We start from the raw sequence: 25,173 nt of genomic DNA on the forward strand, positions 1-25,173 counted from the left end.
TTTTTCTGGTGTATTCAGAGCTATGTAACCATCAGTCACTGTAATCAGTTTTAGAATATTTCTCACCCCCCAAAAACCCATGCTGTATCATTTAACAGTCACACACACACTCCATTTCTCCTTAACACATCCCTGTCCCTAGCAGTCACTAAGCTACTTTCTGTCTCTATGGCTTGGGTTATTCAGAACATTTCTATAGACGGAATCATACAGTGTGGTCTTTTGTGACTGGTTTCTGTCACTTAGCTGCTCAGTGGTCGGCAAACTCAGTCAACAGAGCCAAATATCAACAGTACAACGACTGAAATTTCTTTTGAGAGCCAAATGTTTTAAACTTAAACTATATAGGTAGGTACGTTGTTATTAACTTAATTAGGGTACTCCTAAGCTGGCCTTTGCTAAAAACTCAAAGGGCCAAAGAGCCACACGTGGCTCGCGAGCCGCAGTTTGCCGACCACTGACTTAGCACCATGTTTCTAAGGGTCACCCATGCTGTAGCATGTGTCAGTACAAGTTTGATTTTGGACATGCTGAATTTGAGGCATTTTCAGGACATCCAAGTGAGGGTATCTGGGAGGCAGCAGAAATCTGGGGCTCTGGAGAGTAGTTAGGGCTGAAGACATCACCAGAGGTGATAGCTGAAACCTTGGGAAAGATGAGGGCAATCAAGGCAAGTATAAACAAGGAATAAACAAAGAGAATAAAGAATATAACACTAGGGCCTGGCCGGCATGGCTCAGTGGTTGAGCATTGACCTATGAACCAGGAGGTCATGGTTCAATTCCCAGTCTGGACACATGCCCAGGCTGTGTGCAAGAGGCAGCTGATCAATGATTCTCTCTCATCACTGATGTTTTTAACTCTCTCTCCCTCTCCCTTCTTCTCTGAAATCAATAAAAAAATATTTTTTAAAAAGAATATAACACTAGGGAATGCTTGCATTTTTTAAAGGTCCATGGAAGGAAACAAATCACTAAGTAAGACAGAGAAGGCAGAGAAGTAGGTAGTGAAACTGGAGGCTCCAGATCATAAATGTTTGAAGGAGATGATGCTCCTACACAACACTTTTGCCCCCTGGTACACTTCAGTTTGAGGGACAGAGCAGGTATATAACTGATTTTTGTTCATTTGTCTGATCTTGGATCCTGTTCTAATCTTTGTACTCCATGACTTTCAAGGTTTTTTTTAAACTCAAAAAGTCGTAAGTCCTAGTATGTAACCTCCTTCCTGCAGCATCTTTATGCTCTTTCCTTTGTCCCCTTCCCAGCCACAGACAGAGCTCTGATAGGTACCCAGCCGACAGGCATCTGAGGACTAACTGCTGAAGAATCTCTGACGCTAAGGACTTCCATGTCTTCCTGACCAAATGCCCAACTGCTGAGTGTTCAGAGGCAATGTTCCCAGAGGTGGCCTCATATATTCTTACTAAGTTCTTTGTCCTATTCTGGTCCATAGTCTGACTCTCAAGAGTTTCTGCAAACTTTCTGTGATGAGAAGAGGATATAAAAGAGGGGCACTTGTGAATGATAGTGGATAAAAGATTAGCCTTGCCCGGCCAGCTGGCGTGGCTCAGTGGTTGAGTGTCAACCTATGAGCCAGGAGGTCAGGGTTTGATTCCTGGTCAGAGGACATGTCCAGGTTTCGGGTTCAATCCCCAGTGTGGGGTATGCAGGAAGCAACTAGCCAATGATTCTCTCTCCACATTGATGTTTCTATCTCTCTCCCCCTCTCCCTTCCTCTCTGAAATCAATAAAAGTATATATATTTTTAAAAAGACGAGCCTTATTTCAGGTGGTAACAGACATTCCTCCAATCCCTTCATCTTTCAGCCTAAGCCCAGAATCCAATAGAAAAGAGGTACAATAAAAGGGAAATTGGGTGCCAGGATGGGATTGATATGACAAGTGCATGATGAATGACGAGAAAGAATTTCAGTTCTGTACTTTCTTAATACTGCTTGGGAATCTTCCTACTTTGTAGTCAGCTGGGGAACCAAGGCGGTTTTAGGGAAGCCACAATTGTTCTGGTTAGTGGGACAAGGGGACATATTAAGATCACATCTCCCCATCCCTCCATGAGACTGTTAGTTATTGGAGACAGGAAGCACGTCTGATGCACAGTAACCAGACCGCACTACAGTTGAGCGTCACAAAACTCCCACGCCATGAATGATCAGCCCAACTATCTCAATACTGTGATGGAGTGAGAAGTCCAGACAAGATCAATTGAAACCTTCCTGGTGGACTTTGAGGCATGGGAGAAGTTCCAGAGTACCTAGATTAACGAATTGATCACACATCCTTAATTAATCTAGCTGGTGATCTAATAATGAAAAGAATGAAGTTCCTATTAGGGCAAAAGAGCCAAAGCAGTGAACAGCTGCTGCTCAGAATAAGGTTTCTCTCCAGGAAAGTAGCTTCAAAGTTCCCTCTAATGCTGGGCTTGGGATGAAAAGTGATGTAAATGGTACCTCACACCCAGTAAGCCCATTTGAGCAAAAGTGCCCCTAATCGGAGAGAAAGAGGAAGCAAGCAACATTAGAAGAAACCAAAGACTCCAGGCCTCTACCTCTTTTCTTTAGGGCATGAAGGTGGAGGTAAAATGGAATAATACGTCTAAATCATCAGTTTATACACGTAGACTGGGGTTTCAGCACAATACTACAGGGACAGCTCTAAGGCCAAGTAAGCCTTAAGTATCTTGGTTCCCACTAACCAGAACGAAAATATATTAAACACACACACACACACACACACACACACACACACACACACCTCTAAGGCGAAGTAAGCTTTAAAGCCTTGGCAGAAACAGAGCAGCTGCAATGCCTCATTACTTTTTCTAAAGGTCAGGAGAGTGTGGAGCCCAGCTATTAAGTAGGGTGCTAATAGTGGGAAGCCTGATTTCATGCCATACTCGTAGAGTTATGCCTTGTTCAAACACAATCTATAAAAGCCTGGCTGTGGCTTGCTTGCAGACACTGACAATAGGCAGACTGAACAAGCCCATGTCAAAGTAGCTACGATACAAAGGTATATGAAGTAGCATCCAGAGGGTTACATCTAAGAAAAACAATAGAAGACACTGATTTTTTTTTAATCCAGTGTATTGGGACCACCTCTAACGTACTCAGATGGCAGTAAAAGGCGACAGGAGGACAGGGCCATGACCTGCATTGGCCATTAACCATAACTGCTACATTTTAGATGACACAAAAAGCCAGGCCAGCATGGCTCAGCGACTGAGCATCAACCTAGGAACTAGGAGGTCACAGTTTGATTACAGTTCGATTCCCAGTCAGGGCACATGCCCGGACTGCGGGCTCGATTCCCAGGAGGCAGCAGATCAATGTTCTCTCTCATTGATGTTTCTATCTCTCTATCCCTCTCACTTCCTCTCTCTCTAAAATAAGTAAAAATATATTTTAAAAAAACACACACCATTTTAAAAAAAAGCCTAAGCCCTAAAGATTAGAGACCTACAGCAGGCTGCGGCTCCTACTAGAACACACTCGTCAGGGCCTAAGATGAAGGCTTGACGTCTGGTTTCTATTTGCTGCTAAGCAAGGTCAACGTGGAAGAACTGGGTGGTCAGTAGGAACAGGGCAAGGTGAGGCAAAAACAGGAATGATGAAATGGAGCAAGTCCAATGAGCATATAGAAAGCGCAAGCTGAGGCAGGCAGTCAAGTAAGGAGCCCCAAAACATGGCAAGAATAGAGGTAAAAATGGAATTAAATGAAGCTAACATTCAAAGTTCAGCAAAGAACGAACAGAAAAGAAACACATAACATGTACCTGAAGCTCAACCCTAAAGTTAAGGAAAAGGCTTGCCTCAGCCTTCCTCCTCGAGTGGAAATCAATGACTAGCTTCCCTGAGACCATGCAGGCTGCCACCTGTGATTGGGGATGAATATGTAGAAAGATCTGCTGCAAAGAAATTTGCCACACAAATCAGGAAGAGAAGCAGCACCTCAATCCAAAAGCAGGGAGGGGGTATAAGAGGGGAAAATTATAGCAATTTCACTCCATTTTTAAAGGAGAGATGGCTTTCATAACACCTATTTCTAAGTGAAATTAGAAACCTCTTCAAAGGTACTCAATTAAAATTAGGGGGTGATAGAGGTTCAGAAGATATTATATCTAATTTCAAAACTTTAAAAAAAAATCAGTTGTCAACTCCATTCTATTGATCCATGTTTTAAAAAACAAGTTTTACTAAAACCACTAAGCAAGCTCAGTGTAAAGGCTTCACAGGTATGAATATTTAAGGAGACATTTATGGTTAACAAATTTATAAAACCACAGTTGGACTATGTGATAGTAACAATAAATATACTGACATTTCTCAGAGGAAAATATTAGCCCATAATTATTAACAAAGATTAGTAAAAATATTGGCAAAATAACCTCCCTTAACTGATATAATGCTATTATTCTCATTTAAAATATAATGTATAGAATGTAATTTTATATCATATTGATGTTGTATTTTCAAATACCCAATATGGCAAATTTAAATAAAATCTATCTACAACTAAAAGAGTACGAAATTCAAATGATCAAGTAAAGAAACTTTTCTAAAATTATTTTTATTTATTTTAGAGAGGAAGGGAAAGGGAGAGATAGAAAGAAACATCAATAATGAGAGAGAATCATTGATCGGCTGTCTCCTGCATGCCCCACACTGGGGATGGAGCCTATAATCCAGGCATGTGCCCCGACCAGGAATTGAACCATAACCTCCTGGTTCACAGGTTGACACTCAACCACTGAGCCATGCCAGCAGGGCAAGAAACTTTTTATTAACATGAAGAGTTAGCATAAAGTAGCGATGCTTACACAGCATTCTGAATGTAATTAATACCATTGAATTGTATACCTAAAATGGTTAAAATGGCAAACTTTGTTATATATTTTATCAAAATAAAGCATATATGAGTAGGGGCAAAAGAAGAGTTAGCATATTTTGCAATTATGCACCCTTTTTCTATAGTCAGTTCAGTATTTTTTGGTACTTAGGTAATTCATATTTTATAAAGCTAAAATATATCAGTTCTAAGTCTTTACCTGAATTTCCATTTCAAAAATGAATCATAGAGGAGATATTCTAAGGTAAAAAGTTTCAACAGCTGGCATATTCAAAATATTTGAGGTATAACAGCTAAAAGCATTTTCAGATTAAATAGTCTCACAGCTCTATTACCACGGCTCCTTGAAGTTTTTCTGCAACTATTATACATAAGAGTATTTTTGAAATCGAGGTTGTTTCCCAAGTCAAATTAAATTAAAAGCCCAATTTATCTATTAAACAGAGATAATTTGAGTTCCAAAGTCACTCAATATTTTTAATGAATCATAATCCAACTAACCTTTTTCTTCCTCAGCAATCTTTCTCTGAATTTATTAGTGAAAAATCCCTTTGAACCAGCATACCGTAAACGCTGATATTTAGCCTGAATGTTCAAGCTCTTCTTTACTAGGCCTGATTTACAATGGGGCTGCAGTCTGCCACCTCTAAAGTAGTTCTGTAAAGGAAAAAAATAATTACATCTTAAAACTAGAGCTTCCAAATCTACTTTATTAGCATAAGAAATGGAAAAGTGTCTGGTATTTAGGGCTGCCCTTGATTCTAGGCACTACAAATATTAAAAGGCAAGAGGTTAATGATGGACATAAAGTACATTTTCCTCAAACTAGTTTCCTAGCTATTTTTTTTTAACTTTTTGCTTTGATTTTAAAGAGAGGAAGGGAGGGGAGAGAGAGACAGAGAGACAGAGAGACAGAGAGACAGAGAGACAGAGAGACAGATAGACTGATCAATTGCCTCCCACACATGCCCGGACCAGGGATGGAAACTGCAACCTGGATATGTACCCTGCCTGGGAATCGAACCCGCCACCTCTTGGTATACAGGATGATGCTCCAAACAACTGAGCCACACTGGCCAAGGCTTATATAAAAATTTTAAAATTCACATAAAACCATTTTTTAAAACTGTTAAGTTAAAAAAATTTGAAATTCTTGAAATTGACCATGCTAAGAAAAATACAACTTCCAAAACCTCTAATGAGCTAAAATTATCCTTCTTATTCATAGTGAAATATATCAAATCACAAATGGAGGGGAAGATATTAAGTATCAACATCTATTTAAGACAAAAAAAAACTCTCTTAACTTTATTCTTGTCAGTACCTTCCAAGCCAATATTTCTTTCTTACTCCTCACCCAAGGATATGTTTTTATTGATTTGAGAGAGAGGAGAAGTGGGGAGGGGGGAGAGAGAGAAACATCGATGTGAGAGAGAACCATCCATCAGCTGCCTCCCCAACACACCCTGACCGGGGATCAAACCTGTAACGTAGATATGTGCCCTGACCAGGAATCAAACCCGCAATCTTTTTGGTGCTCAGGACGATGCTCCAATCAACTGGGCCACCACGCCAGGGAAAGCTAATCTTTCTTTAACATAAAAATTCCATTAGCAAATATTTTCAAGATAAGAATTATACTTAAAAAGACTGCCCAAAATTACAATAGATGTAAAATGACAATGAGTTGTTGTGTTTCCCGTGTGGAAAATGTACAAATGATGTATAATAATGGAAAAATTATAAAAACTAAGTATATTCCTCTTTCCACAATTATTTAACAATGGGTACGTCATGCATAAAGAAGTATATAAGTTTATAAAAAGTATTTACGCCACACCTATTTTCCAATTATTTTTTTAAGACTATAAAAAATTCAGGTAAAACAGAATTATAATGAGACTGTAATTTTGTTAAAACTATCTGCATACTATTTACAATGTCCATTGTTACATACCTCATAAGGTGGTTACTAATTCTGGCTTTGAATTAGTCCAATTAATATAAAAAGTAAATTTTAATCAACTTCTTTTCTTAGGAAGGATTATTTCCTCCTCCTATTTTACTAGAAAGGATTGTAGACTTCCAAATAATCATATAATGTTACACAGCTTCAAATGAATGGTCAAGAGAATTATTGCATATATTTTTTTAAAATTTATAATTAATGTCAATGAATTTTTCATTAAAGAGAAGGGATAACACGAAACAACTCATAACAATTGTAGAAAAACACTTACAATCAACTATATCTGACCAATGAATAGAACAACATGTAGGAAGCACTTAAATCTGAAAGTCCATTGACACAGTCTCTAAGCTATGCAGACATCACATTTTCAGTTAATGATTTTATGCCTCAAGACATTAAAAGATGGTATAAAACATGTGTATATATTCTACGGCCATAGGTCTTTTCGAAAACCTAATGTCACACATGTTTTTAGGTACATGAATTATTGGCTAAAATACTATCTACTCAATGCCTATTAACTGTGTTGCTCCCGGTGGAAAAAATCTCTTGACATCTAAAAATGTTGACACTCAAGAAGCCTGGTATTAACAGATCACTCAGCTACCCTCCGACTCTATGGCTTGGCGATAGTTTATAATACCTTTCTGCTCATACTAACTTCCTACTGAGCTAACTACTCCATCCAGCCTGCTTGCTCCTTTCACACACAAAAATCTCAGATTCTTCTCCTTTTTTGGGGGGGGAGGGAAGACACTGTGGGATGAAAAATATGAATAAAGTACCTATCATAAGCAGGAAAATCATTCCAAGTGGATTTAAAAAGCACTTCAACTTCTGAGAGCAAGAAAAGAGAAATACACTCCTTTGCACTATATTCTTATCCCATACGTTTGGGGGATGAGGTTATCTGGTTAATCAAACATGTTGGTTAATTAAAACGATCACATCAAACATAGCTGTACACGAAGAATTTGATAGAATCTCTTTAACAAAGCTTCCTAGACCAGAATCTTTCTCTGATGATCGATCCAGAAGGCCTCTGAGGGCTGCATGTCTATTTGTGGGCAGGTTTTCTTTAATCTGTAAATCCTGAAGAATGTTCTATAGCTATGCACTTATGTCTTAGAGATAAAGGGACAGACTTAGAAAAAGGGTTTGGGACCTGGCCTGCCTCCCCACTGAAAGCCACTCTAGGTATTTTTTATGTATTTGTATTTCCATGTAATACTTGTAAAAATGTTCCACTGGCTACAAAAAAAAAAAAAAAATTGAAAATCAAGTCCTGAGGAAAGAGGTCATCATTAAATTGATTAAAGTTAACTCTAAGTATCAGAAAGAAGTTTATAGCTACTATAAACATCTTTGAATTTAGCCATTACTTAGAACATTATGTTCAAAGCATAAACCAAAAGCTAGAATTAAATGGAAAATAACACTCAATACCTTAGAAGATCTAAAGTTTCTTATGTTTTGAGGGTTGCTGTCAACTTCAAATGCGTTGTGAGTAATGTTTTTTCTCTGCATAGTATAATCCTGTGTGAAAAGTATTAGCATGGGTTAATACATGTTAAAGTTTACTTTTAAAACTTCATTTTATCATTAAACACCCATTTTAAATGTACAGGATTAAGAACATAAAATATGTAGCATGTAGCTTAACTATAGGAACATACATACATCTTCCTTCACATAACCCATGCTAGTTTGTGAAGGGCTAGTTTAATTCACAAATGTGAGAAATGTAAAAAAATACTCCTGCGTAACACAATGGGTAACTTTTACAAAATGGACTAAAAATGTAGGATTTATTCAAACATGCAGAAAAGAAACAAACCCATTATTATCAGGAGTTGCTAGAATCCCCAATGTCTAACAAAACAAATTCCCAACACTGCAGGAGGCAGTTTTGCTGACTCAGATCAATGATTTGAGTAAATGCTCCTGCCATGACTAGGAAACAATCAGAAGTCAAGAGTATTAAGACGGTAACTACAAAGAACCTGAATCTTTTGATGGGAACAGAAAAGACAGGGCCTATTCTGAAAGATGGTTTCTTTTTCCCCAAAATAATCCTATATAATAAAAGAGTAATATGCAAATCGACCAAACGGCAGAACCACCAGTCGCTATGACGTGCACTGACCAACAGGGGGCAGGCGCTCAATGCAGGAGCTGCCCCCCTGGTGATTGGTGCACTCCCACAGGGGGAGCGCCGCTCAGCCACAAGCAGGGCTGACGGCTGTGCTTGGCTGGCAAGCGCAGCTGCGGTGGGGGTGCAGGCCTAAGCCATCAGTTGGACATCCCCTGAGGGTTCCCAGACTGCTAAAGGGCACAGGCCAGGCTAAGCAGACTTCCCTCTTAACCCCCCTCCCCACTCCAGTGCACAAATGTTATGCACCGGGCCTCTAGTAGTCTTATAACCTTCTCTTTATTCCATTTGAGTCTATACTTCTCACAAATCTCCTTCTTTCATACCTTTACCTCTCTCCTCGGTTTAAAAAAAAAGTCACAGCCCGGCTGGCACAGCTCAGTGGTTGAGCATTGACCTATGAACCAGGAGGTCACAGTTCCATTCCAGGTCAAGGCCTGGTGGCTGGCTTGATCCCAAGTGTGGGACGTGCAGGAGGCAGCCGATCAATGATTCTCTCCCATCATTGATGTTTCTATCTCTCTCTTCCTCTCTGAAATCAGTAAAAAAAAACATTTTTTAAAATCACATAAAACCCTTTTCATTAGTAGTCATCTTGAATTTATACTAAGTCTATAAATTTGAGTAAGTGCATAAAGATACATGCAATGAGATGAGACTTTCAGGGACCCTGGGAGGAAGGAAGTGAAAGGATATGAATTACTGGAGGCCAGTGGGAGGACTCTACTGGCAGCTTCGGACCAGGCCCCTATGCCACCCCCTTCCTTTGAGTGTGGACTTGCTTCTTACAAATAGAGTACTGTAGAAGTGATGGAATGTCACCTCTGAGATTAGGTTACAAACACACTCTGGCGTCTATCTTTCTAGCCATCACTTGCTTGCTCTTATGGAAGCCAGCTGCCATTTGTGAACTGCCCTATGAAAAGGCAAATCTTTAAAAACAAAAAGTAGATTAGTAGTTAGCATGCATAAGGGCTCTTATTGGGGTCACGAAAATGTTCTAAAACAGGATTATGGTAATGGTTACACATCTTGGTAAATTTACAAAAAAATTATTAAATCATACACCTAAAACAGTTGAATTTCATGGTATTAAGTTATACCTTAATAACATCCTGTGTTCTTAAGTAAAGAAAGCTAGTACTATAATAAGTGCAATAAAATCCTGCTAAATCAAATAAGAGATGACCATTTCTTCTGTCATAACTATATGCCTCAACAGAATCTTAATCTTAAACATAAGAATTATAACCCATACTTACTGAACAATTAGTTACAGACATTATGAAAAATATTGGTGATCCCTGTACATGTAGATATAGCTGAGGAGGACAGAATGTACAAGAATGAAAAATTTAGAAATGCAACCTTACCATGTAAGGAGTCTGAATAAACTTTCTAGAATTCGACTGTATAACACATTGAGGGTTTTGGAAGCTATCAGCATGAGATGAATAACAGGAAAACTGATTATTCCTAATAAAATGAGAGACAGAAAATAAGAATCTTTTATTAGTTTACCTTTATCCAACAAATAAACATGAGAAATCAAATTACCCCCTTCAGAGACAAAGTGGCACAACAGTAAAAATACTCTCAATGATCTACCACTACTAAAATCACAAATGCTAGTTTTCAGGGTTAAAACCTTCATTTTTCAACAAACATTATTTAGCCGAGTGGAAGTTAGCAACGGGGGTAAAACAGTATTCCTTGGACCAGCATTCTCAATTGGGGTCCAAGGACAGGCCTCCTGAGGGCTGTCACCCCTTGAGACCATGAGAATGTGTATTTTCTGAAGGTAGAGAATAACTGCTCTCAAGCCTTTGGCAGCATTGGACCCCTCTTGCCGACAGACTCTTACTGATGAAAGCACCAGAGATGAGGTGTGTGATGGGCTCCAAGTCCCCTCATGACAGAGCTGGGGCCTCTGACACTGCTGGGTCACTAAAGCTAAGGACAGCCCCCTCTACTGTCACCACTAGGTCCAGAAGCCAACAAGGGCTCTTCCCAGAGAGAGGGCAGCCCTCTGTGGGAGGGAAAGGTCCTTGCCTAGGCTTATCCTTCAGCCCTGGGGCCTCATTTCCATAGCCCTCGGAGTCCTCTCCCTTTCCATCTCTCATCTCCCCATGGTGCTCCTCAGACCCTTTCTGCTCTACAGTGAACAAATGTCTCACCCCCTTGGCCCTGCTTCAGTCCATCCCACAGGTCTCTGTCCCTCGGTGACAGGGGGACAAAATCCACACTCTTCATCATGATCCCTGGGGCCCTTCTTGCTCTGTCCCTTGCTGCCTTGCCTGGCTGCTTCATTCCAATCTCCCTCCCCAGCATGCACACTGAGCTTCCGGAACGTTTAGCTGCATGTGGCTCCTGGCACAGTCTCTCCTGTTTCCACGCCTCTGCATGTGCACTTCCTTCCGTTGTAAGTTCCTTCTAACTTAGAGCAACTTCCAGATTTAGCTCCATTTGCAGCGGTTCCAGGAAGGCTTTCCCAGACCCCTCTACGGCGGCCTAGGTACCCCTGCTAAGTGCATATGGAGCATCTCAGGTCTCTACACGATCCCTTACATTTGTAACTTCTGGGGCACCTGTCTGTTTCACCCTGCAAGCTGAGATCCCTTCAGAGGGGCACCGTGGATGGTTCGTTTTGTGGCCCCAGCTCTGACCCCAGAACCTGACATGAATTAGCCACTCAGGGTTTTTTGAAATGTAAAACAAACAAACAAACAAAAAAAACCCACCCTATGTTCTGTCAAAATGCCCCTGATAATGACAGTAAATCAAAAAATAGGGTGCAAAGCCACATCATAAGGATAATTTCAATTATTTAAAATATACACATATATGCCCAGAAATAAGTGATAGAAAATGTACTAAATATTAACAGTGGTCATCTCTAACTAGTTAAATTAAGAATGTCTTATATTTTTGTTTTTCTTCTTTGTTATATTCTTTCAGATATTTACTACTAGCATGTTCTGCTACTTCTATAACCAAAATAATGGACTTTAAAAGATCCTTTGTGCAAAGTGCATATCTGATAAGGGCATAGTATCCAGAATTATAAATAACCCTTACACCTCAATAATAAAAATACAAGAATCCCATTTTAAAATGGACAAAGGATTTGAATAGTTTCCCAAGAAGACACAAAAAGCACATGGAAAGATGCTCAACAGCATTAGTCATTAGAGAAATGCAAATCAAAATGCCAATGAAATAGTACTTTATGCCCACTAGAGTGGCTGTAATAAAGATGACAACACCAATGTTCACAATAGCCAAAAGATGGAAACCCAAATGTCCATCAACAGAAAAATAGATAAACAAGATGAGGATATCCATACAATGGAATATCATTCCGCTTTATAAAGGAATGAAGTTTAAAAAAAGAACAGAATTCTGACATATGACACAACATGGATGAAAACATTTTAAGTCAAATAAGCCAGACACAAAAGGACGATTACTGTAAGATTCTACTTACGTGTGTGTGTGTGTGTGTGTGTGTGTGTGTGTAACTACAATAGGCAAATTTAGAGAGACGGAAAGGATATCAGGGGCTGGGGGCACGGTACATGGAGAGTCAGTTTACTTGGTACAGGGTTTCTGTTTAAGAAGATTAAAAACTTCTGGAAGTGAACAGTGGTAATGGTTGCACAACATTGTGAATGTACCTAATACCAATTAACTGTACACTTAAAAGTGGTAAAATATATGATATGCATATTTTAGCACAATGAAACTTTTGTAACTTTTTGATATTTGATTTTTGACCAGGCAAGTGAGTGTCCAAGTTAAAGGACGTATTTCCCAGCCTCCCTGCAGCTAGGCATGGCCAGGAGACTAAATTAAGATCGATGTTGCCAAAGCATCACATGTAAATTCCAGGAAGTCTTTAAAGAAAAGGTGGGAACGTGGACATGATGGCTAGGGCACAAATGCTCATCTTGGAGCACCAGGCAAGTGCCATATGCAGGGGCTATCTGGAGTAAGATCGAAGGAGCCTGGTTCCAATGGCTCCACCCTACCATGCTCTGACTTGCTGCCTCTAATTTTTTTTTTTACATGAGAAAGAAAGAATTGTTCCTCTAGCTCTTACAGTTCATTTTCCACCCAACAAGAAGAGTGATCCCTTTAAAATTTAATGAGATTATGTCTCTTCTTGGGTTAGAAACCAAAATGTTTTCTAATCCCACTCAGAGCAAATTACAAAGTCTTCATGTTCTCCAATGCCCTTTGTGATTTGGCCTCATCAAACTCTTTCCCTTTTTCACTGTGTTCCAACCTCACTGGCCCCTTTCTAATCGTTAGACAAGAGCAAGTGTGATTCTGCGTCAAGGTCTTCACATTTGCACTATCCCTTCAAAAAAACCCTATGGCTAACTCACATAATTCACATCCCTGCTCAATTTAAAAAAACACACGAACATAAGTGCATTCCATAACTATCGTAAGTAAAAACATAACACACTATCACGCTATTAAAGTTCCTCTCTGCCTTACTTTCACCTACCCTGACTGAAATATATTTATTTGTTATTTTTTTCTTTCTCTTACCACTAAATTATAAGCTCCATGAGGGCAAATGCTTGGTATACAGTTTTTCACTGTATGCCCAGTGCTTAGAATGACTAGAACATAGAAATTAACTATATAAATATTTGTTGACTATATGAATAAAAGATTTTTATAAAGTTAATTCTAGTTCAGCAAAGTTATCAATGACCCAGCAATTGCAATCCTAAGTGTATACAGAAATGAGAACATATGTCCACAAAAAAAATTGCACACAAATGTTCACAGCACCATTATTCACAATTGCCAAACAGTAGAAACAGCCCAAATATCCATCCATTGGTGAATGGGTAAACAGAATGTGACATGTCCACACAATGGAATATTATTCAGCGTAAAAGGAATATTCATGCTACATAGAGGAATGTTAAAAATATGATGGTGCATGAAAACAGTCACAAAAGGCCACATAAAAGATGACTGCAATTATATGAAATGTCAAGAATAGTCAAATCAAAACAGACAAAAGTAGACTAGTGGTTGCCAGGGGCAGGCCGGAGGGAGATATAAGAAGTGACAACCAATGGGTACAGGGTTTCTTTTGGGCGTGATGAAAATGCTCTGGAATTAGACAGTGGTAACAGTTGTACAGCTTTGTGAGTATACTAAAAAAATGCTGAATTGTTCGTTCACTTTCAAAGGGTGAATTTTATGGTAATATCGCAATTAAAAAAAAAAAAAACTTCATGGTTCCACTACACCACCAACTGACCCAGCAAAAGACATCTTGTGGGAAAAAAATCTTTGCATGCTACACCATCCTCAAAGCTAACACTGATAATAGGTATCACTGACCAGCTACTCTGTACCTTACATGCATCACTCTATTTAGCCTTAGCCACCACTGTGAGGTAAGTATAATTCTTATCTCTGTTTTACAGCCGAGGAAATAGAGATAAAATAAATTGTTTAATGTCAGTCACTACAGAGCCAGGTGTTGAATTCAGTGCTCAAAGGGTGAAGATATATTCTGAAGCATTCCACGGTCTTTATAATATGTTGATTATCTTAACTAGTTTTAAAATCCTTTCTTGGTACACTGAGTCTCTTACACTTGCTGAGTCAAGAAAAGCATGAGAGCTTGTGTCACTAAATAGCAGTCATGCCGTGTCATCTTAGGAAACTAGACACTTTCACCCACCAAAGAATGAGATTTAAACTTTTAAAATATATATACATGTTTTTATTGATTTCGGAGAGGAAGGAAGAGGGAGAGAGAGAATGATGAGAGAGAATCATTAATTGATTGGCTGCCTCCTTCATGATCCAAACTGGGGATCAAGCCCACAACCTGAACCGTCACATCCTGGTTCATAAGCCCACGCTCAACCACTGAGTCTCGCCGGCTGAGCTACTATTTTACTTTCAATTTTTTTATATGCCTCAACACAGTTTTGCTATCCTTTAATTGGTCCCAAACTTATTGTCAGAATCAAGCAGTTTTAAACAAACTCCATATATTTTGACTTAAGACTTAGTTAATCATAGACTTGACTTAAAAGTATAGTCAAGCCTTAGCCGGTTTGGCTCAGTGGCTAGAGAGTCGGCCTGTGGATGGAAGGATCCCGGGTTCAATTCCGGTCAAGGACACATGCCTGGGTTGTGAGCTCAATCCCCAGTGGGGGACTTGCAGGAGGCAGCCAGTCCATGATTATCTCTCATCATGGATGTTTCTCTCTCTCTCTCCCTCTTCCTTCCTCTCTGAAATCAATAAAAATATATATATTTTAAAAAGTCTAGTCAAATATCAGTAATTTGACACTAAGGACCATAAAAAGGGAATTAGCATTTGCCCTTTCTAGTCATATATTTACATTTTCTGGGAGATCCAAATAGTATGAGAACTATTGGGGTGAACTGGAAATTTTGTCCCATTCAATTATACCACATAATCACATGGGGTCCCACCATTGCCATGAGTTCCACATAGTTTTTAGAACTAGAGATGAACTTGGGCCATCCTACAATACTCAGAGCCCCTAAAAAGAGGCATCAGTATGGGGAAAGAAAAACAAGAAACTACTGCCAATCAATTGTCATGGCATGGCATACGTATTTTGCATGTACCAGCCCATTTACTATTCTAACCTCTCCATCGCCAATTAGGTATTCTCATTTTAGAGAGGAAACTAAGCAAGTATGCCCAAGAGCTTACAAACTGGCAGAGGTGGGGTTCAAACTCTGGTCTCCTTTGCATTTTCTTTACTTTTTTAAAATATATTTTTATTTATTTCAGAGAGGGGGGGAGAGGGAGAGAGAGATAGAAACATCAATGATGAAAGAGAATCATTGATCGGCTGCCTCCTGCATGCCCCCTACTGGGGATCAAGCCCGCAAGCCGGGCATGTGCCCTTGACCGGAATTGAACCCAGGATCCTTCCATCCACAGGCCGACGCTCTAGCTACTGAGCCAAACCAGCTAGGGTTCCTTTGCATTTTCTACTACACCTGCCTGTTTTATGGTCAGACATTCCTGAAGAGTTCTGAAAGAGAACTGCACTGACCTCAGCAAATTTTGCAATATTCAAAGAATACCAGAATCTAAAGGGCAAAGTATGTCCAAGTTTGAATCAGCTAGAGCCAAATAATCCATAAACTTGCTGGTCCTGGCTCTTGCTAATATTTAAAAAGCTGTTATACTCCTTTCTCGAATTATCAAGACCTCAAATATTCACCTATTCCTCATAATTCCTATTTTTTAAATCAAACAGCATATGAGGATCAGTGAATAACTTGAAACATTTTAATAGATTCTACCTAAACATATAAAATAGATTTGAAGGATTAAATCCCTACGCTAAAATGAGAATTATCACCACACACAAAAATATTGAAAAATATACGCTGATACCAAAAACTCCCTGATAACAGGATGTTTTTCATCTACGGATTACCTCTCTGCAGCACTATCTATGTGAAAACTGTGCTCATCTTCATTCTGTAACCGTTCTTTTCTCCTTCTTTCAATGTCATGTCGTAGGTCATTTGGATCTATTACTTTGACCAGAGTCTGAGGAATTTTGACAGAAGACAAACCATTCACATTACTGTTAGTTGCACAAAGACCATATCTAAAAAGAACCTTAAGTAAAAGTCCTAAATAAGTTATCTTATACTCATCCTATTAATTGTAGTGTAAACTAATAAAAATATTTTTAGTTACAGAATAAGAAAAGCTTATGGCATTGAACCAGGAATCCCACTTCTGGGACTCTATCCCAAAGAAAAGGCAATCTACCCAAATATATTCAAAATGCTATATTTAAAATAACAACAAAAAAACAATGGAAAGCAACTTAAATACTAAAAAATTAAAGGGGAAGGGAAGAATGATTTTATGGTAAATTTAAGTTAAAGGAATAATGTACAAGCATTTAAATTATGCTAATGTGGAAGTTACCATAGAAAAACACTTATTGAAAAGTGTTTGAAAAAAATTTAATTGAAACTTAAAAGTCTCAATCATAAAAGGTCATGGGGAATTCAGAGCTTTTTACATACAAAGAGTGTTATTACAGTTTAAAAAGAAAAAAAGCATGGAGAACTGCCTGTCCTATGATAGTGACTATTCTAAAATGCCAGATGTAGGACTCCAAGAAAAGATGACCAAACCAGATTTTGTGTTAAAGGGTTAGAGGATTTTTTTTTTAGCCTCTAATTTTTAAAAACCCTCAAATTTCCTTTCAGTTGATTACAGTACTTTGATAAGGAGACATTTTCAGAAAATTTCATTTATTTAATAAACTAACCTATCTCCATAAGTTCAAAAATTGTAACTATTCACAAGTAAAACAATTATTTATTTATTCTATCAGAAATGTATTAAAATCTCCCCTTAACAAAAACTCTTTACTCTCAATGAATAAACCAGCAGCTCTTTTAGAACTTAATATACTTCTAAAACAAGAGCCAGTTTTCTTCCCCCTTGGCTAGTTAAGATAGTTTTGCTAATTAGCCAAGAAATGGGTGGGAGTGATGGGAGGTTTGGGGTGAGAACCACCACACACAACATGTGACAATAAAAAAATTCAGTATTATTTCCATTATTTTGCTAGTTCATATTCCATATACTCTTTCACACATTTTACAATAAACAGAAGGGCAATATCAAATAAAACTAAGTTCTTTTGAATTAACCCTACATATTATTTAAAAATACATTATGCAACTACTTTGGAAAAACTAGGTATCAAACATACTTTCTACAAGCTTTGCAGTGTAAAGTTTTGGAATGAATATTAAGTGTTATAATTTTGTGTCAATTTTACAAAGCTGTTGCCTTTAGGGACTGTCTCTCTTGTCTTTTGTCAGTTGTCTTTCTGCAACCTGGCCAATAACTAGAATCCCATGAAGAGCTTTGTAAGTTTCAGATTCTTGGATCCCAATCCTTCTTCTTCATCTACTTTAACTCCCTTATTGTTACTCCCAATCCCCAGTTCCCTTTCCCGTTCCTTATGCCAACGATAAAATAACCTCTCAACAAAAATGGTATTCACTTACCTGTTCTGAACCACATACCGTATTTTTATTCCGAAGCTCAGCCAAACACATATCTATTTTCCTAAAATAATAAAGGCATATTACAATCAAATAATTACGTTATACACTGATACCTTGATTCCATTACTACAGAATGGAATTTGAAGTAAAACTGGTATGTCTTGGAGGAAGCAAAAGAAATTTGCCACCAGGTAGTTTTTCATCTATGTGGCAGTTTCCCAAGACATACATATCCTTTGAACATCCCAGTGACACCTTAGTGATTCTCAAGTCACTAGCCCGTATAACCTTAAACTTTACTCCAGTGATCTGCTGCCGTCTAACATTGATTCAACTCAGCTCACAAAATAGGTGCCAGTAGCAGAAGACACATATGTTTTCATCCAGCTGTTCTTAGAACAGCCATTTCTGACCACATGAAGCAATCCATGATTTCAATGGCTCAACAACTGTCTTTCACTCTTCCAGTGATAACTTCGGTAGGCAATTACTATAGACACAGCAGAATCAAAGTTAGGTATGAAAATATTTTCAAAGTCCTCCACATTAAACAATGCTAGTCAATGGCTTCAGTACAACCTATCCCCTCACAGTGCACAGGCCCAGTACCTGCTTGGGTTTGTCCTATTTTTAGGCAGGAAATCCAGTCCTAGAGTCTACAGCAAGCCCAGGAGGCAGCACCTTCCCGCATCTCTTCTGAGGCTTATTCACCTGAGTTAAGTGGGCATACAGTAATTAATCATTACCTGCAAATTTCTGGATCTAAAGTCGGTTTAGTTTCATTTGCACCTTTTGTAGCTTGTGTATCTTGTATTTTTGAGAAACGCTCATGTAGAGTAATGCCAGATGATGGAAAATTATTTGCTGGGGGGAAAAAAAAGAAAGTTTTATCTCAGTGTAAAACTGATTGCTTTTAAAAGATTATATATATAAGCACAGGAAGAAGGGATTATTAAAAATCATCCAAACTGTTTTCTCTTGAAAATATGTGGGACCTAAACATTCCACAGACTAATTCATAGTGCTCTCATGCTTTCTCAAGCCCAGGCAATAGTAACAGACCTGATTTATTAACCCATAAATGCTGTTCCTATTTGATATGCCTGCTTACTTGTTGGGGACAAAGACAGTAGCTTTCTCAAAGTGAGGAGCTTTCTTCTCCAAGACAGGAACTACTGTATTTGAGAAGCTCTAGTTCACCTCAAGTGAAAAGTAACTCTAAAAACAACCTGGAAATATAAAAATGATTCTGAACAAACGCTAAATGTTATGTTTACATATCACAGAAGGCCTCCTAATGCCATTTAACATTAACTGAAGTTCATGAAGACATTCTGAAATCAGCTATGCTACAGGCTTTTAACAGGATAGAAAGATAATACACTTGACTCATCAGAATGCTACTTAAGCAAACATTTTTCCTAACTTGCAGTTATTGTTCTGCAATGCCAGCTCCCTTTCTGCCAAGAATCACACTTCCTTTGGGTAAGAGGGGCTGGAACTAAAGGCAAATTGTTTTAGACCTTATACTTCAAAGGAAATATATGCCTTAGTTTGAGGGATGCAGAGAAAATAATTCATTTTTGAAATATATTTTTATGTATGTAAGGAAAGATTAATGCAATTATCTAGTAAGATATATAAAATAAAAATTTTGGAATTCTCAAAGGTGTCTAGTTTATAATACCCATAATGGCCTTATTTATGCAGGATCATTTAGGAAAGTTGTTCTACCTAATTTTTCAATTGATAGAAATTGGCCCGCATAACAAAACAAGTAAATGCAAATCTTTAAAGTATGTATTATGCAACTCCCTAATGTTATAAAGTATGCCAAATCAAAACTGGAATCTTTTATTGATCACTAAGCATCACCCTCCTGGCATAAAGTCCTATAATGCCCTCAGGGGCATTAAGAATATCACCCGCCCAGCCTGTGTGGTGGCTCAGTTGATTGTCATCCCATGCACTAGGAGGTCTCAGACTCCATTCTTGGTCAGGGCACATGTCTGGGTTACAGGCTCATTCCCCAGAAGGGGGTGTGCAGAAGGCAGCCAATCAATTTTTCTCTCTCCGTGATGTTTCTATCTCTCTCCCCTTCTCCCTTCCTCTCTCTGAAATCAAGAAAAACTTTTTTTTAAAAGAATATCACCAGATTTATTTTTTTAATGTATTTTATTGATTTTTTTTTACAGAGAGGAAGGGAGAGGGCTAGAGAGTTAGAAACATCGATGAGAGAGAAACATCGATCAGCTGCCACCTCCACACTCCCTACTGGGTATGTGCCCGCAACCAAGGTACATGCCCTTGACCGGAATCGAACCTGGGACCCTTGAGTCCGCAGGCTGACGCTCTATCCACTGAGCCAAACTGGTTAGGGTGCACCAGATTTCTTGTTTCATATTTGTATTTTTGTTGCTTCCTCCTTCATGTTCTGTTATCAGTTATTTTTTCTTGCTGCTCTCAGTTCACAGGTCTTTTGTAGCAGGCAACCTCTCCCTTTGTAACTTTTGATTTATAATCTACTATGAGTTGAAGCACCAGGTTATTGGAACTACATATAAAGCATAACTAGGCCTAGGTGTCATGCTACCTTGAGAGTCTAGCACTCTTTAAAATAATACTTAAGCCGAAACCGGTTTGGCTCAGTGGATAGAATGTCGGCCTGCGGACTGGAAGGTCCCAGGTTCGATTCCGGTCAATGGCATGTACCTTGGTTGCGGGCACATCCCCAGTGGGGGGTGTGCAGGAGGCAGCTGATCGATGTTTCTAGCTTTCTATCTCTCTCCCTTCCTCTCTGTAAAAAATCAATAAAATACATTTATAAATAAATAAATAAATACTTAAATAAACAACTAGGCTTGAATTAATATCTGCTACTCTCTTCAATAGATTTCCTAATTAATGATCTAGCTGATAATGAATATGAATTACTATACAATATCACAGATGTTTTCCTATATCTCATGAAAAGTCAGTACATTATTCTTGTGTTACCCCTAATGTATGTGCAAAATATACCAACCTTTAATTTCATGAATTACAGTTATGATTTCCTGAGCAAATTCTCCTGTAGATTTGTTTTCAGTATTCTGAGTTGAGTCAAGATGTTCAAACACTGGATCCAAGTTCTCACTTTGACTGCCAACAGCAACCAAATCACGTGATATCTGTCTCTCTGTCATGCTAAAAGGAACGCTAGAATAATTTGCAAATGTAAATTTGAAAGTATTTTACTGAGAAAAACACTTACTAAAAATTAATCAAGATAGCTATAAAACTAAAAAGATGTTTATCTTTTCTTATAATTAAGGCACTAAATTGTATGCCATAAAATGTGTACAATGATGAGGAGAAAATAGCTATAGATGCATGGTTTTGAGTTATTTTCAAATCAGAGATCATGAAATATTTGCCACTTTAATAATAAGAATCTCAAAATACTGAGTTAAATAATTTTTACTTTAACAATACAGCAAGGCATTAAATACACTCTATATGCAAAAAATAATCAATTAGATTATTTTCTACTCCCAAATATCCATAAAATTATAAATCCAGCAAGCTTATAGTATCTTAAAATACCACACTTTAAAAGCTGTTATCAAACATAATAACTTCTCTGACTTCACTGAAATCCTTATATCTCTATATCAGTAATGAGAAGCTTAGAATAATATTTTGAAATTAAATTCTGTTGAGATTAATCTAATCACTTAGAAAATCTCACTAAACTCTCAGAAAATAGTCTCAGTTGTTAGCAAAGTTATGATCATTAGAACTAATTATAGTGTTTACCCTAAATGTATCCTTAAAGAAATGCTACCGTTTATTATATAAACCCAGCTATCTTACAACTTTAATGCTTTTTGAATCTTTATAACTTTCATTAAGAGCTCTCCTTACCCTTAGGTACCATTATAAAGCTATTATTATGACATATAGCTAACAATTATTGAGAGCTTACCGTATGCCAAAAACAGGGGCTTAGAGCTTACAAACATGATTTCAATTCATCTTTACAACAGCCCTATGGGGAAGGTGTCATGGCACTGAGTTAATGGATATCCAGATTATTTTGCTTTACATGCCTGAGGTCAAGCATTCATATGAACATAATCCTTCCAAGTGCCCTAATGGGAAACTAGACCTTATTCCAAGAATGCTGCTCTTGCGTAAAACTACTCTTAAATTCTTCATCTGGAGGCAGCTTATGTGTCACAGAAGAAAATGTCTCATTATTTTATCTTTATACCTCATTTTGAACACAAAATGGCACTAACCAGCTTACACCCATCTTACTCCTCTGCACTTAACTCTAAATAGCTTTGGGCTCTTGCCAAAAATCAAGTTCACTGTCCAAATATTTGAGATCTATAACTACTAGGGTTCTTTATGAGTATGCTACAGGCTCTGAAGATACATCCAAGAGAGAAACCTGTAATATCTATAATAAAAGCATAATATGCTAATTAAACCCGACGTCCTTTCAGACAACCTTCTGGACAAAGCCAAAGCCGGGGCTGCGAGAGAAGCCCAGGTTCTGGGTGCTGGAGGGAAGCCGGTGCCAGCAGCTGGGGGAAGGAAGGCCTACTCTTGCACGAATTTTGTGCATCGGGCCTCCAGTGTTTTATATAACAGCAGCATAGATCCCATCTTCTTGGTTGGCACCTTCTCCATCAATAAAGCTTTCCTTACTCCAGTAAACTAACCAACCAATCAATCAATAAATACAGCAGCACCAATAGAAAAAAATGATACTTCTTCATATAATAAAAACCAACCAAATGGATACATTTGGGGGTGTGGGTGTACATGTGCACAGATTTATTTATTTAAGTCACATAAAAGACATATATCAATAACTGCTTTAGGGTTATAAAGGGCTTACAGATATTCTTTTTAGACAGAAACATCAATTGGTTGCTTACCATATGTGCCCTGAATAGAGATCGGACCCGCAACCTGGGTATGTGCCCTGACCGGGAATCGAATCCAAAACCTTTTGGTGCAAGGGACAATGCTCCAATCAACTGCAACACCCAGCCAGGGCCATATTTTTTAATTAAAAATTTTCATTCCTGCCCTGGCCGGTTTGGCTCACTGGATAGAGCATCGGCCTGGGGACTGAAGGGTCCCAGGTTCGATTCCGGTCAAGGGCATGTGCCTTGGTTGCAGGCACATCCTCAGTGGGGGGTGTGCAGGAGGCAGTTGATCGATGCTTCTCTCTCATCGATGTTTCTAACTCTCTATCCCTCTCCCTTCCTCTCTGTAAAAAAATCAATAAAATGTATTTTAAAAAATAATTTTTCATTCCTACCCGGCTGATGTGGCTCAGTGGTTGAGCATTGACCTATGAACCAGGAGGTCACGGTTCAATTCCCAGTCAGTGCACATGCCTGGGTTGCGGGCTCGATTCCCACTGGGTGCATGCAGGAGGCAGCCGATCAAAGATTTTCTCTCATCACTGATGTTTCTATCTCTCCCTCTCCCTTCCTCTCTGAAACCAATAAAACGTGTTTGTTTTTTTTTCATTTCCCTCCTCTAACAAGATGGTTTTAAGTGCCTATTTTTAACTTATCAGAGGAAAGGCTTCCATCTGACTTTCTGTGCTCCCTGCTCTCAGATCAGCACCATTGAGACAACTCCCCGCCAAGGCAGGAATATGGAGGAGAAGTGATTATGCAGCAGGTTGGTGCCACTGCTGTGGATTCCTTGATTCATTAGAAAGATGTTCATGAGAAGGCCCATTTCCCTTCTCTTCTAATCTGCTCCAAGCTTCCCACTGTGTATCTGATAACTAGCTAAGAGGCATTTAGTGATAAAAGCTAGAATGGCCCTGTAACAACCTTCACTAACAAAAACTATAAATGCTCTCTGTTTAAAGGGGCTTTATGGTACAAAAAGCCTGCCATACCAAGGAATAACATAGCTTTTAAAAACATTTTATAGAAGAAAAATAAGACATTTAAATACAGCTATAAAAATATATCCATAAGAGAAAATCAATGGATAAGTTTTTATTATAGCCTCAGTTTCTCCCAAGAGGAAATGAGTTGATAAATGCTTTCAGTAATTATTAAAATTTACATGTAATTTATTATTCCTGGCATAACTCTTATACCCACTCCATGCCCAACCCTCAATCCATAGGAGTAATGTGGTATACAGTGAAGCTATATTTAATTCCTCAAATATTAGTGTTTAAAACTTGCTATCAGTTAAAAAATGTATCCTAGGATTACTCCACTGCAAGATTGTTAATAAAAAATGTTGAAATAATTATTTTCTAGAAAATATCCATGAAAATAATATAACCTAAAATTTTAGTTTTTTAAAAACAATTATGCTTTTGCTATATTAAAAACCTTCTTGAGACTTGAGAATAAAAAATGTTCTAGGTATTTACATTTATAAATTTAATCACCTCTTAGTTCACATTTTCCTTTTTACTATTTCCTGTGACATTATTGATGAGCAATTTAACAATTTCAGGAAATATACCTAACACAAGTAGCTAAGCTTAAAAGACCAAATATTCACTGAGATAAATTTTAGACAGTTAAAAAATTAAAATATAGCCCTAGCTGTTGTGGCTTAGTTGGAGCATTGTCCCGTGCACTGAAAGGTTGCGGGTTCGATTCTCGGTCAGGGCACATAACCAGGTTCACGAATTAAAAAGAAAAATTAAATATAGCCAAATATCTGTATTCTAAACTGGTCTGATTAAATCTCAACCCCTCCCCATTTTTTTCTGTTTAACGATATTTTCCCTGATGTCCTAAGTGTTGTACATAAATAAATAAGAAAACATAAAAAGCTACATTAAACCTTAATTTCCTCTTATACACAGCTAAGATCCATTTTTAAAAAAAAAAAAAAACAACCACCAACTGCATGGCAAAACAACAGTAAAAAAAAAAAAATCCTGCCCTGGCCAGTTTGCTCAGTGGATAGAGCACTGGCCTGTGGACTACAGGGTCCCAGGTTTGTTTCCCAGTCAGGGCACAGGCCTGGGTTGAAGGCTTAATCCCCAGTAGGGGGTGTGCAGGAGGCAACCAATTGATGATTCTCTTTCATCATTGATGTTTCTATCTCTCTCT

The 25,173-nt window shown here is 38.2% G+C and overlaps 1 protein-coding gene across 1 annotated transcript in view; it reads right to left on the bottom strand.

The window, feature by feature from the left end:
- Positions 1 to 504: 504 nt before the first annotated feature.
- BCLAF3 (BCLAF1 and THRAP3 family member 3) overlaps positions 505 to 25,173 on the bottom strand; it is a 35,657-nt gene continuing 10,988 nt past the window's right edge. Inside the window, exons 4-11 of the mRNA XM_054714903.1 lie at positions 21,096 to 21,268; positions 18,817 to 18,934; positions 18,071 to 18,131; positions 16,465 to 16,580; positions 10,366 to 10,468; positions 8,287 to 8,376; positions 5,370 to 5,525; positions 505 to 645 (exon numbers count right to left, since the gene is read on the bottom strand). Coding sequence (XP_054570878.1) covers positions 505 to 645; positions 5,370 to 5,525; positions 8,287 to 8,376; positions 10,366 to 10,468; positions 16,465 to 16,580; positions 18,071 to 18,131; positions 18,817 to 18,934; positions 21,096 to 21,268 — 958 coding nt within the window. The remainder of the gene's footprint in view (positions 646 to 5,369; positions 5,526 to 8,286; positions 8,377 to 10,365; positions 10,469 to 16,464; positions 16,581 to 18,070; positions 18,132 to 18,816; positions 18,935 to 21,095; positions 21,269 to 25,173) is intronic.

This window comes from Eptesicus fuscus, chromosome 1 (assembly GCF_027574615.1).
Source record: "Eptesicus fuscus isolate TK198812 chromosome 1, DD_ASM_mEF_20220401, whole genome shotgun sequence".
Taxonomy (NCBI): domain Eukaryota; kingdom Metazoa; phylum Chordata; class Mammalia; order Chiroptera; family Vespertilionidae; genus Eptesicus; species Eptesicus fuscus.